At 42.5% G+C, this 13,686-nt stretch overlaps 1 protein-coding gene across 2 annotated transcripts; it reads right to left on the minus strand.

The window, feature by feature from the left end:
* Window positions 1-7,997: 7,997 nt before the first annotated feature.
* On the minus strand, window positions 7,998-12,028 carry LOC100502164 (Cgi-62). 2 transcript variants are annotated; one of them, XM_008645998.4, is made up of 9 exons: window positions 11,867-12,028; window positions 11,384-11,514; window positions 11,263-11,287; window positions 10,949-11,190; window positions 10,707-10,869; window positions 9,323-9,443; window positions 9,164-9,226; window positions 8,687-8,947; window positions 7,998-8,541 (listed from the first exon to the last, which is right to left on the minus strand). In XM_008645998.4, the coding sequence occupies exons 2-9, from the start codon at window positions 11,499-11,501 to the stop codon at window positions 8,440-8,442; spliced, it is 1,095 nt and encodes a 364-aa protein (XP_008644220.1). In that variant the 5' UTR covers window positions 11,502-11,514; window positions 11,867-12,028; the 3' UTR covers window positions 7,998-8,439. The 2 variants fall into 2 exon arrangements, with proteins under 2 accessions (XP_008644220.1, NP_001183571.1); NM_001196642.1 differs by having other exon boundaries at window positions 8,146-8,541; window positions 10,949-11,287; window positions 11,867-11,986.
* Between the last annotated feature and the right edge of the window lie 1,658 nt (window positions 12,029-13,686).

Raw genomic sequence — 13,686 nt, forward strand, 5'->3', positions numbered from 1 at the left:
CTTGATCATTGTCGTCATCTTGAGGTGGCTCATTTGATTGATCTTCTCCTTTGTCTATCTGAGCCTCCTCCTCATTTTGAGTTGGTGGGGATGCTTGCGTGGAGGAGGATGGTTGATCTTGTGCATTTGGAGGCTCTTCGGATTCCTTAGGACACACATCCCCAATGGACATGTTCCTTAGCGCGATGCACGGAGCCTCTTCATCACCTATCTCATCAAGATCAACTTGCTCTACTTGAGAGCCGTTAGTCTCATCAAACACAACGTCACAAGAAACTTCAACTTGCCCAGAGGATTTGTTAAAGACTCTATATGCCCTTGTGTTTGAATCATATCCTAGTAAAAAGCCTTCTACAGTCTTAGGAGCAAATTTAGATTTTCTACCTCTTTTAATAAGTATAAAGCATTTGCTACCAAAGACTCTAAAATATGAAATATTGGGCTTTTTACCGGTTAGGAGTTCATAAGATGTCTTCTTGAGGATTCGGTGTAGATATAACCGGTTGATGGCGTAGCAGGCGGTGTTGACCGCCTCGGCCCAAAACCGATCCGAAGTCTTGTACTCATCAAGCATGGTTCTTGCCATGTCCAATAGAGTTCTATTCTTCCTCTCCACTACACCATTTTGTTGTGGGGTGTAGGGAGAAGAGAACTCATGCTTGATGCCCTCTTCCTCAAGGAAGCCTTCAATTTGAGAGTTCTTGAACTCCGTCCCATTGTCGCTTCTAATTTTCTTGATCCTTAAGCCGAACTCATTTTGAGCCCGTCTCAAGAATCCCTTTAATGTTTCTTGGGTATGAGATTTTTCCTGCAAAAAGAACACCCAAGTGAAGCGAGAATAATCATCCACAATAACTAAACAATATTTACTCCCGCCGATGCTTATCTAAGCTATCGGGCCGAATAGATCCATGTGTAGGAGCTCAAGCGGTCTGTCGGTCGTCATGATGTTCTTGTGTGGATGATGAGTGCCAACTTGCTTCCCTGCTTGGCATACGCTACAAATCCTGTCTTTCTCAAAATGAACATTTGTTAGTCCTAAAATGTGTTCTCTCTTTAGAAGCTTATGAAGATTCTTCATTCCAACATGTGCTAGTCGGCGATGCCAGAGCCAGCCCATGTTAGTCTTAGCAATTAAGCAAGTATCGAGTTCAGCTCTATCAAAATCTACTAAGTATAGCTGACCCTCTAATACTCCCTTAAATGCTATTGAATCATCACTTCTTCTAAAGACAGTGACACCTATATCAGTAAATAGACAGTTGTAGCCCATTTTGCATAATTGAGATACAGAAAGCAAATTGTAATCTAATGAATCTACAAGAAAAACATTGGAAATAGAATGGTCATGGGATATAGCTATTTTACCAAGACCTTTGACCAAACCTTGATTTCCATCCCCGAATGTAATAGCTCTTTGGGGATCTTGGTTCTTCTCATAGGAGGAGAACATCTTCTTCTCCCCGGTCATGTGGTTTGTGCACCCGCTGTCGATAATCCAACTTGATCCCCCGGATGCATAAACCTACAAAACAAGTTTAGTTCTTGACTTTAGGTACCCAATTGGTTTTGGGTCCTTTGGCATTAGAAACAAGAACTTTGGGTACCCAAACACAAGTCTTTGACCCCTTGTGCTTGCCCCCGACATATTTGGCAACCACCTTGCCGGATTTGTTAGTCAACACATATGATGCATCAAAAGTTTTGAATGAAAAACTATGTTCATTTGATGCATTAGGAGTTTTCTTTTTAGGCAACTTAGCACAGGTTGGTTGCCTAGAACTATATGTCTCACCCTTATACATGAAAGCATGATTAGGGCCAGAGTGAGACTTCCTAGAGTGAATTCTCCTAATTTTGTCCTTTGGATAACCGGCAGGGTATAAAATGTAACCCTCGTTATCCTGAGGCATGGGAGCCTTGCCCTTAACAAAGTTGGACAATTTCTTAGGAGGGGCATTGAGTTTGACATTGCCTCCCTGTTGGAAGCCAATGCCATCCTTAATGCCAAGGCGTCTCCCACTATACAGCATACTACGAGCAAATTTAAAATTTTCATTTTCAACTTCATGCTCGGCAATTTTAGCATCTAATTTTGCTATATGATCATTTTGTTTTTTTAATTAAAGTCATGTGATCATGAATAGCATTAATATCAACATCTCTACATCTAGTACAAATGGAAGTGTGCTCAACGGTAGATGTAGAGGGTTTGCAAGATTTTAATTCTACAACGTTAGCATGTAATATATCATTTCTACTTCTAAGGTCGGAAATAGTAGCATTGCAAACATCAAAATCCTTAGCCTTAGCAAGCAATTTTCATTCTCAATCCTAAGGCTAGTAAGAGACATGTTTAATTCTTCAATCTTAGCAAGTAAATCATCATTATCATTTCTAAGATTGGGAATTGAAACATTACAAACATTTGAATCAACCTTAGCTAACAAATTAGCATTTTCATTTCTAAGGTTGTCTATAGTTTCATGGCAAGAACTTAGCTCACTAGAAAGTTTCTCACATTTTTCTACTTCTAGAGTGTAAGCATTTTTGACCTTAACATGCTTCTTATTTTCTTTAATAAGGAAGTCCTCTTGGGAATCCAAGAGATCATCCTTCTCATGGATGGCACTAATCAATTCATTAAGTTTCTCTTTTTGTTGCATGTTGAGGTTGGCAAAAAGAGTGCGTAAGTTATCTTCCTCATCACTAGCATTTTCATCACTAGAAGACTCATATCTAGTGGAGGATTTAGATTTAACCTTCTTCTTTTTGCCGTCCTTTGCCATGAGGCACTTGTGGCCGACGTTGGGGAAGAGAAGACCCTTGGTGACGGCGATGTTGGCGGCGTCCTCGTCGTCGGAGGAGTCGCTAGAGCTTTCGTCGGAGTCCCACTCCCGACAAACATGGGCATCACCGCCCCTCTTCTTGTAGTATTTCTTCTTCTCCCCTTCTTGTCGTCGCCCCGGTCACTGTCACTAGATATAGGACATTTTGCAATAAAATGACCGGGCTTACCACATTTGTAGCAAACTTTCTTGGAGCGGGGCTTGTAGTCTTTCTCCTTCCTTTGTTTGAGGATTTGGCGGAAGCTTTTGATGACGAGCGCCATTTCCTCATTGTCGAGCTTGGAGGCGTCGATTGGTTGTCTACTTGGTGTAGACTCCTCCTTCTTCTCCTCTGTCGCCTTAAATGCGATTGGTTGTGCTTCGGACGTGGAGGGGCCGTCAAGCTCGTTGATCTTTCGTGAGCCCTTAATCATAAATTCAAAGCTCACAAAATTCCCGATTACTTCCTCGGGAGTCATTAGTGTATATCTTGGGTTGCCACGAATTAATTGAACTTGAGTGGGGTTAAGGAAAATAAGAGATCTTAGAATAACCTTAACCACCTCGTGGTCATCCCACTTTTTGCTCCCGAGGTTGCGCACTTGGTTCACCAAGGTTTTGAGCCGGTTGTACATGTCTTGTGGCTCCTCCCCTTGGCGAAGACGGAAGCGACCGAGCTCCCCCTCGATCGTTTCCCGCTTGGTGATCTTGGTGAGTTCATCACCCTCGTGCGCCGTCTTGAGCACGTCCCAAACTTCCTTGGCGCTTTTTAGTCCTTGCACCTTGTTGTACTCCTCCCTACTTAGAGAGGCGAGGAGTATTGTTGTGGCTTGGGAGTTGAAGTGCTCGATTTGGGCCACCTCGTCCTCATCATAATCCTCATCCCCTACGGATGGTACCTGTGCTCCAAACTCAACAACATTCCATATACTTTTGTGGAGTGAGGTTAGATGAAATTTCATTAAATCACTCCACCTAGCATAATCTTCACCGTCAAAGGTTGGCGGTTTGCCCAATGGAACGGAAAGTAATGGAGTATGTCTAGAGGTACGAGGATAATGTAATGGGATCTTACTAAACTTCTTGCGCTCATGGCGCTTAGAAGTTATGGAGGGCGCGTCGGAGCCGGAGGTAGATGGCGATGAAGTGTCGGTCTCGTAGTAGACCACCTTCCTCATCTTCTTTATTTTGTCGCCACTCCGATGCGACTTGTGAGAAGAAGTCTTCTTCTCCTTCTTCTTTTCCTTCCTCTTCTCCTTGTTGCGGGACTCTCCCGATAGGGCTTTCTCGTTGCTTGTAGTGGGCTTGTCGCCGGTCTCCATCTCCTTCTTGGCGAGTTCTCCCGACATCACTTCGAGCGGTTAGGCTCTAATGAAGCACCGGGCTCCGATACCAATTGAAAGTCGCCTAGAGGGAGGGTGAATAGGGCGAAACTGAAATTCTCAAAAATAATCACAACTACAAGCCGGATTAGCGTTAGAAAGATAATCGAGTCCGCGAGAGAGGGCGCAAAACAAATCGCAAGCAAATAAAGAGTGTGACACGCGGATTTGTTTTACCGAGGTTCGGTTTTCGCAAACCTACTCCCCGTTGAGGTGGTCACAAAGACCGGGTCTCTTTCAACCCTTTCCCTCTCTCAAACGGTCCCTCGGACCGAGTGAGCTTCTCTTCTCAAATCATTTGGGAATCAAACTTCCCGCAAGGACCACCACACAATTGGTGTCTCTTGCCTCAATTACAAGTGAGTATGATCTCAAGAAAGAATGCGAAAGAAAAGAAGCGATCCAAGCGCAAGAGCTCAAATAAACACTACAAATCACTCTCTCTAGTCACTAAAACTTTGTGTGGAGTTGGGAGAGGATTTGATCTCTTTTGGTGTGCTTTGCAATGAATGCTAGCTCTTGTATAGTGGTTGGAAGCTGGAAAACTTGGATGACTTGAATGTGGGGTGGTTGGGGTTATTTATAGCTCCAACCACCAAACTAGCCGTTTGGTGGGGGCTGACTGTCGTATGGTGCACCGGACAGTCCGGTGTACACCGGACATGTCCGGTGCGCCAGCCACGTCACCAAAGCCGTTGGGATTCGACCGTTGGAGCTCTGTCTTCTGGGCCCGCCTGGATGTCCGGTGGCGCACCGGACATGTACTGTAGAGTGTCTGGTGCGCCAGTATGGGCGTGTCTGACTTCTGCGCGCGCTGGCGCGCATTTAATGCGCTGCAGGTAGCCGTTGGCGCCGAAGTATCCGTTGCTTCGATGTCACACCGGACAGTCCGGTGTACACCGGACAGTCCGGTGAATTATAGCGGATTAATTTCCCGAGGCTGGCGAGTTCCAGAGCTGCTCTTCCTTGGGGCACCGGACACTGTCCGGTGTACACCGGACAGTCCGGTGAATTATAGCGGAGCGCCTCTGGATTTTCCCGAAGGTGACGAGTTCGACTTGGAGTCCTCTGGTGCACCGAAAACTGTCCGGTGCGCCAGACCAGAGGTGCCTTCAGTTGTCCCTTTGCTCTTTTATTGAACCCAAAACTTGGTCTTTTTATTGGCTAAGTGTGAACCTTTGGCACCTGTATAATTTGTACACTAGAGCAAACTAGTTAGTCCAATTATTTGTGTTGGGCAATTCAACCACCAAAATCAATTAGGAAAATAGGTGTAAGCCTAATTCCCTTTCAGAGGGAGTAGAGGACGACATCATCCTCTAAATTTAGGGTACAGGACCCTTTAGAGATCCTTGTTGGAGCTAGTCTAACAGCCCCCGTATGGTTTGGTCCAAGAGAGTTATAAATCTGTACTATATTAAAGCATCAGTTTTACTTTTAACATCATGTGTCACCCTTTTCGCTTAATGCAAAAAAAACAAAGTAAAATTGTGCACAAAATAGAGTTTGAGTTTTGGTTATTGGCTCCACATTTACATCCACCTAACAAAAACACATATTTTTATGCCTTATTAAAATAAAGACTATCTATATCTTTCTGCTTAATGCAAAAAAACAAAGTAAAATAGAGTTTGAGCTTTGGTTATTGGCTCCACGTTTACAACCACCTAATCAAAAACACACATTTTTATGTCTTATTAAAATAACGATTATCTATATAATATATATAAATGGTGTCAGTGCCCGGGCAAGTAATTAGTCTTAGTCTAAAGTATCATCTATTTTGTGTCGTACAGGGAGAAAGAGAAAGAGCAAGTGATCTTGACCTCCAGCTAATTTTTATTTTTTTAATTTTTGTACACACGTATTTGTCATACTCTCAAATGTATTGTATATATTTTAGTTTTGATAAACCGGTTGTTTAAAGTATTCAAAAGGATAGATGACAGTTTAGAGAAACTCTCTATATAGAGGATCCAGCAGTGTCTTCTAAATTTAGAGGACCATTTAGAGAACACTGATGGAGGGAGTAGAGGACGATCTCATCCTCTAAATTATGGTACATGACCCTTTAGAGATCCTTTGTTGGAGCTAGTCTAACAGCCCTGTCTGGTCTGGTCCAAGAGAGCTATAAATATCTACTATATTAAAGCATCAGTTTTAGTTTCAACATCATGTGTCTCCCTTTCCGCTTAATGCAAAAAAAACAAAGTAAAATTGTGCACAAAATAGAGTTTGAGCTTTGGTTATTTGCTCCACGTTTACAACCTCCTAACAAAAAACATATATTTTTATGTATTATTAAAATAAAACCTACCGTATAATATATAGAAATTGTGGCAATGCACGGACAAGTAATTAGTCTTAGCCTAAACTATCATCTATTTTGTGTCGGACAGATGGAGAGAGAAAGAACAAGCGATCTTGACCTCCAGCTGGGATGCTAATGTTAGGGATATCACTGGATCGGAGAAGATGTCAAACAACTATTGAGGTGGCATGACAACTTGCTAAGTTTTTTTTAGAAAGAGGTGGGAGTACATGACATGCTGCATGTGTCAGGACAAGGCGTATACAGCTAACACGAGGAAGGCAAGCATCGAATCAATGTATGGTGCCGGTGGGGCCACGGCCACCAATAATATTTATGGGGAATGGATTAATATAGCAGGGTCAAGTAAAATTTGATGCACAAGACAATTAGTAGGATCATTTGGTATATTAGATGGTAATAAATGCAATGAGTAAGGGCCAAGGTATTTATTATGTAAAACAAAACTTTCGGTCGTACAAAATCAACGAAATATTCACATCCATCAATGGCTTGATGTGTGTACAGTACATAATGCTCTACTCAACTGCGAACAAGAATCTGCCCATCCATACAAAAAAAAATCAGGAAACACCAGCCTAGATAAAAAAAAACATGCACTCATTAGGTGCTCCTGGTTGTTTAATCATCAAGATTAAACGAGCTAACGATTTTTTTCTTTTATTACCGAAAAATACCAGTACATTAAAAAAGAAGCTGCCAGGGCGATTATATTTATATGTATTTATTTATTAGTCCAAAGACAACATCGCCATCAACATTACAAGGCTAGTGGAGTTCCACACGGCACCAGCACGACTCTCTAATCATATCTAAATAAAAGTATCCTGTCCACCTCCAACACGACTATTCTAGTCTAGAGAGAAGTTTCTCTCTCTCTCATTTAAGCAACCAATCTAGTTAGAGAGAGTTGTATCATCAGAATTTTACAATAATAAGATCATTAAAGCTGGCAAACCAAGCAGTCCACTGCTCAGCTCTTATACAACAACAAAAAAAACCTAGCAAATCATTTCGGTAAACAAAGGAGCTTTGTGACAAGTGCAAAGCAAGCAGAGGAGCTTTGTGGCAGGCACTGAAACTGAAAGAGGCCGGCCTGCAGAATGAGGGATGTGATACATCACACTCAACTGGAAACCTCAAAGGAGGATGCAAAACAGATCGACCATCTTCAAAAGCATCACAAAATTAAGATGAACAAATACTGCTTAAAACTCCTCTGAACAAATGGAGAATGACGGCAAAGCGTTGCCTTGGAGCTCAAGTAAAGAGAACAAAGAACCACAGATGCTAGAGGCCGGCATGCAGATGGTTAGTAAAGGACTAAAGGTGGTCCAAACTTTCAGGTCTAGTAAAGGTGGCTGCATACTCTCTGCTGAGTCATCATCTCAAGAATACACTTCTCACACAACTTTAAAGGCATAAAAAAAACTCCTCGGGAAGAGAAAGACCGTCATTCCAAAAGACCGTCATTCCAGTATTATATTAAAAAGGAGACCAAAACATGGTCTCGAGAAAATTTCCAAACCCTGGCCCCCATCACTAGTAAGATATCACCGCCCACTCTAAAACGGCCCAACCAGAGTTGCTACTCAGAAAACTTAAAAGAAAACTTAACCATTACGCTAGAGACCCTTTTACAAATAACCCTTTTACAAATAAGACTACAATTGCTACATCATCAGATTCATATACACATTGATCAAGTCACCGCGCATTCCTAGCCTCTTGGTACCTCACTCTGAGCAGAACTTTGATGTTGCCCTCAAATATGGGGAGCCACACTCATCACAGAACTTCGCCGGGCTGCCTTAACCATTACGCTAGAGACCCTTTTACAAACATAAGACTACAATTGCTACATCATCAGATTCATATACACATTGATCAAGTCACCTCACATTCCTAGCCTCTTGGTACCACACTCTGAGCAGAACTTCGATGTCGCCCTCAAATATGGGGAGCCACACTCATCACAGAACTTCGCAGGGCTGGTTGGCTGAAACCAAAAAGATACCACCAAGGCAATGAATAAATAAGGTAAGCGTTAGCTATTGCCGATCATGGTACACACAAAAAACAAAGGAATTGACAAATGATGCACCGTGCAGCTGTTACCAATGCTAATGAAAAAGATTACTCACAATAATATGCATGCGTCCTCCAAGATGACCTTGCCCAACTTGCAAGCAAGATATATGTTGAGATAAATAAGCCTGTTGCTGGTGTTGGGGGTTATCTGATAGATGTGGAGTGCTCGTACATTGATGAATGGGTGGGAACTGAGCACAATGTTGAACTTGCTGCATGCTATCATCTTCTGCTTGATGGAAAAGGTGTAAAAAGGGTTGATTTTCTAGATGTTCGATAGGTCTCTTTGATGTTGACTGATGCTGATTTTGTATCTGGAACAGAGCAAGCTATGTATTAGTCAGTGGGTTGGATTGGATCGGTAGATAAACAAGATCAAGGCACCGACTACTGTCACTTGTATAAGAATTTAATTGATGATGCCACCACAAGAATAAGCTAACAAGAACTGGAGAACCAGGAGGGCAGCAGGCAAAATCATTTGCAAATGCATGCAGCTACCGCGATGGAATGCGAAAACATATATTTACCTCGTTTGGTGAGCGAAATCCTGAAGAACAAACCAATGAAGAGTTCTCATCCTCTGCCAAAGCCTAAACAAATCATAGCGGGTTGGTAATATTATATTATAAGTAACTATATTACCTATTTTGACTGCATTAAGCTCAGTAGGACAGTAGGCAACTTACACTTGTATCAGGGATGTCAAATGCTGCCTGTGGGGAACGCCTGATCTTATGCCGGGGTGAATAGAATTTGTAATCTCTTGAACAAATAGCAACTTCACTTCGACCAGTCAACCTTTTGAACCTTCACAATTTTTGTTACAATATAAAAATGGGAAACAAAGTCAGTATGACATATCAGAGGATTTATGCAATCAAATGAACAAGCAATGGTACAAAAATAAACAGAAGTTTTTCTAGGAAGTTGTAATCGATTACAAAAAACTTTCGTTTTATTGACAAACTTTTCTGGATTCTTTTTGTAAATTCATCCTAAACTGATAGTGTTCAAATATTACGGGTGCAGATGCCATGCCAATCTATTTTCAATGAATGACCTTTAACAAAGAAATCGATTTTGTAGTTTAGCATAGTTTTTTTTTTCTGAAGGGGAAGCTACGGAGGGGAGAGATTCCGTGCCTGGATTATATTAAGATCCAAAAGAGAGACTTCAGTTACAGAGCGGCAGAACCGGTAGGGATCCAGGGCCAACTGGATACACAGGAACAGAGATACATGTGCCATTGGCGCAGACCAGGAACCATGGATGCTTAAACAAAGCGCCCTTCCCATGTAGCTAAGTCATCACAGGAATGGGAGATTACATTCCCACAGCATCCTGTGATGAGCTGGCTACAATTGTATCATCAACATATGCTAGTAGGAAAATAGTTATATCTCCTTTTCTGTAAAAGAACAGAGATTATCTGCTTTTGACACCTGAAACCCCGGGAATCGCAGCTTCTCACACAACTGATAATATCAGGCTCTTGGTGCCTATTTGAAGCCATAGATGGTAGTGCCAGCGCGCGGGTGGGGAGTTGCAGCTCAGGTGCGAACAGGGCGCAAGGGAGGGCGGATAGTGGATTCCTCCCACTCCAGATTAGCATAGTTAAGCCCCTTCTCTTTGGAGGCAGATACCTTAATGCGATATAGAATTATCCACATTTTGCCTTAGACATTTCTATTCTGCATAATTTTGTTCCATCCAAGGAAACAATTGGTCTGTCACTATTACAAAAGGAATATTAACAACACAGCATGTGGTATAAGAATGTGCAATTTTGAGAACAATATGTGAACAACTAGAAGATTATGTTTGTTTGAACCACCCCCACTAGGCCACTATCACAAGCTAAGCTAACAAAAATACAATCATAGCATAAATGGTTAATACAAGAATTTTCAGATACTAGCCCCGCACACCAAGCCAACCTTGCTACAAACAAATGAAGTTTTTTTTCCACACCAGTAGCAACCAAATTTCATTACAGTTGTAATGAAATTACAACGTTCAGTGCAACAAGCAAAGGAAGCTAAGCAACATTGTGTAAATTAGATGTCTTACCATTCCGCATCTTCCATTCTCATATTTTCTGGCCTCTCTACAATCGCCAATCCGTTAATAACAACAAAACGAACTCGTTTTTCTTCTTGTACCACAAGTTCAGGAAACTTTGTCCTGGTTGCATGAGAAGTCGCTAACTCCCTCCTCTTGAAGCTGCAGTGGCCTATGCACCGAATCAAATTTATAAGTCATAACATCAGAAAATCATGTATGGAGTAAATATTTATGATGAGCCATCATACCTCTCTTTGGGAACCTCTGGATCAGTTTCCTGTACAAGCCACCTGAAGCTTCAAGAGCTAGACCTATAGTTTTCTCACGGAACCCAATCAGTGCCGCAAGACGCACATTGACATCACTTATCAAGGTTTCGTACAGGTTTGCTATATACATCAATGGCAAAGCAACCCTTGGGTCACCCTCGTATCGAACCTCCTGCTGCTTTCTCTTGCTTGATTTGCCATCCACCTGGCTGCAGTCAGAGCTAGAGCATTCCACCAACTCAGTAACATGCTCACAGATAAAGCTTTCAACAACGAGGTCCAAGAATCTAGACCTTGCCGTTTCGATAGGGATAACATCTGCAATGAGGGGGCACATAACTGTTACAGCACAATAGTGGGAAGGAGGATGAAAAAGATCGCAGCAAAACATGAGCCAACTTCGCATGGATGTACCTTGAGGAGTCAGGATATCAAAAGGACTAGAGGTTCTACTGCTGTTATCAAGAGCTGATTGTCCATCGTCGACACTGACATCATGGAGGCTTAACGAGCTAGTATATGATCCATTCATGTAGTCCTAGCAACTAGCAAGACGAAGGAACGGTTACATACTCAAACAGTGACATGTCGTTGGTGCAGTACAGGATATACAAGCTATCTGCGGGTACATAGAAGGGGAACAAATTCCATTTCAAGAAAACAGCCGACGGTTTTACTACATACATAATTTATTAAAGAACATGAGTGTACAGCCGGTGTACACCACCCGGTAACTTTTGCTAAGAACCCATACACTTGTGCATGTGATTAGATCAGATCCGAATACATACAGATAGGCAAATAGGTTGAATTAGGGCTGGGGTGCCCAGTTTCGCACAGGAGGAGGAGGAGAGAGGGGGGGGGGGGGGGGGGGGGGGGGGGGGCACACCGCATTACCTGGTGTGGTGGGTGCTCGCCAGCAAAGCGTCCTGAACAGCTCGGAGTAGGGCGGCCGGCGGCGACGGTCGCCAAGGGCAGCTGGGAGCCTGGGAGTGGAGCGGCGGCGTACAGCTCCCGCGAGTCGGGCCAAGGCGAGGCCGAGTACAAAGAGCGCTTCTTCCATGGCTATTGGGCCCATTCCTCTTTTTCTTTTCTTTTCTTTTGCTTCTAACTAATTTTATTATTTTCTTTCCTTTCTTTTTTTTTCACTAACTTTCGGCATGTGAGTCTTTTTTAAATTTATGTTGTAACTAATTTTATTATATTTATCCACACACATGAATATGTCATGAGAATTTTTCTTCCAAATCTGTAACATTTTTTTCCTTTTCATGTCTGAAATTATCGTGAGCATCTCTAAAAGACTCTATATTTTTTCTCTCTATTTGATTTTTTATTTATCTTTTCATAAATATTACACTTTATATATAATATTTTACTCTAACAGACTATTTATTTATTTTGGCTAGTTAGGTAGCTAGTCAAGTTTGGCTAGTAAGAGAGAGTCAATTTAAAGAGTTGGATACCTTAGCGAGTCAGATAGCTAGTCTATTGAATGGTTATTTTACTGTTGATTAGCCAAAATTTAGCTTGATAAATCATTTAGCTAGTCTCTTGGAGATGCTCTTGGAAGGGTGAATAGACAACAATCTAAAAATAATAAGTGCAGCTCCAAGAGCGGTGTGTTTGGTTGAGGACCGGAGGGGAATGAAACTACTCCATTCTTATTTTTTGATGTTTGGTTACCATGGAGGAGAGCGGAGCGGCTCCTGGATCCTATAAATAGCAAATATTTGGGATGCTCTCGCTCCACCAAAACGACCGGATGCGAGCGCTCTCGCGGACACGAGCGCTCTCATCCCTCTCCTCCACTCAACAATCATATGGCTCTCCAACCAAACAATAAACGGAGCGGCCCCGCTCTATTGTACTCTTCAACCAAACAAAAAATAGAGCGATTCCTTTCTGCTTGCCAAACACATAATGAAATGGCTCAATTCTTAGAAACTGGAATTGAGCCGCTGAAAGGATCACGATGCCCAAGAGGGGGGTGAATTGGGCTTTTCTAAAAAATCAACACTAATTAAAACCTAAGCAAGAGCTAAACAAGAGTCCAACTTCACCCCAACAACTAGCACTAAGAATAATATACTAGAAATGCAACAAAGCTAAGATAATACTTCAAATACTTGCTAAACAAATACACAATGTAAAGTGCTTGAATTAAGTGCGGAATGTAAAGCAAAGTTTAGAAGACTCCTCCAATTTTTCCCGAGGTATCGAAGAGTCGGCACTCTCCACTAGTCCTCGTTGGAGCACCCGCGCAAGGGTATCGCTCCCCCTTGGTCCTCGCAAGAACCAAGTGCTCACTACGAGATGGTCCTTTGCCACTCCGGCGCGGTGGATCCCTCGAGACCGCTTACAAACTTGAGTCGGGTCACCAACAAGATCTTCACGGTGATCACCGAGCTCCCAACGCCACCAAGCCGTCTAGGTGATGCCGATCACCAAGAGTAACAAGCCGTAGACTTTCGCTTGACCAAGAGAAGCCTAATGCAAGTGTTGTGTGCTCTAGGTGGCTCTCACTAGCGCTAATGAGGAACAAACGCGGATTATGATTCTCTAATCTCCTCACTAGGCTTTTGGTGCTTGCAATGCTCTAGCAATGTGCTGGAATAAATGTGGAGTGCAAGACATTGAATATGGTGGGTGGAGGGGGTATAAATAGCCCTCACCCACCAACTAGCCGTTACAGGCATTTCACTGCGCAATGGCGC

Source organism: Zea mays, chromosome 5 (genome assembly GCF_902167145.1).
Source record: "Zea mays cultivar B73 chromosome 5, Zm-B73-REFERENCE-NAM-5.0, whole genome shotgun sequence".
In the NCBI taxonomy this organism is placed as follows: domain Eukaryota; kingdom Viridiplantae; phylum Streptophyta; class Magnoliopsida; order Poales; family Poaceae; genus Zea; species Zea mays.

Bases quoted from the DNA above. Each gene is read 5' to 3' on its own strand.
- LOC100502164 (NM_001196642.1), bottom strand. From the start codon at position 11,501: ATGAATGGATCATATACTAGCTCGTTAAGCCTCCATGATGTCAGTGTC. The intron at 8,948-9,163 runs GTAAATATATGT...GCTCTGTTCCAG, and splicing joins GATTTCGCTCACCAAACGAG to ATACAAAATCAGCATCAGTC. The intron at 8,542-8,686 runs GTGAGTAATCTT...TTTTGGTTTCAG, and splicing joins GAGGACGCATGCATATTATT to CCAACCAGCCCTGCGAAGTT.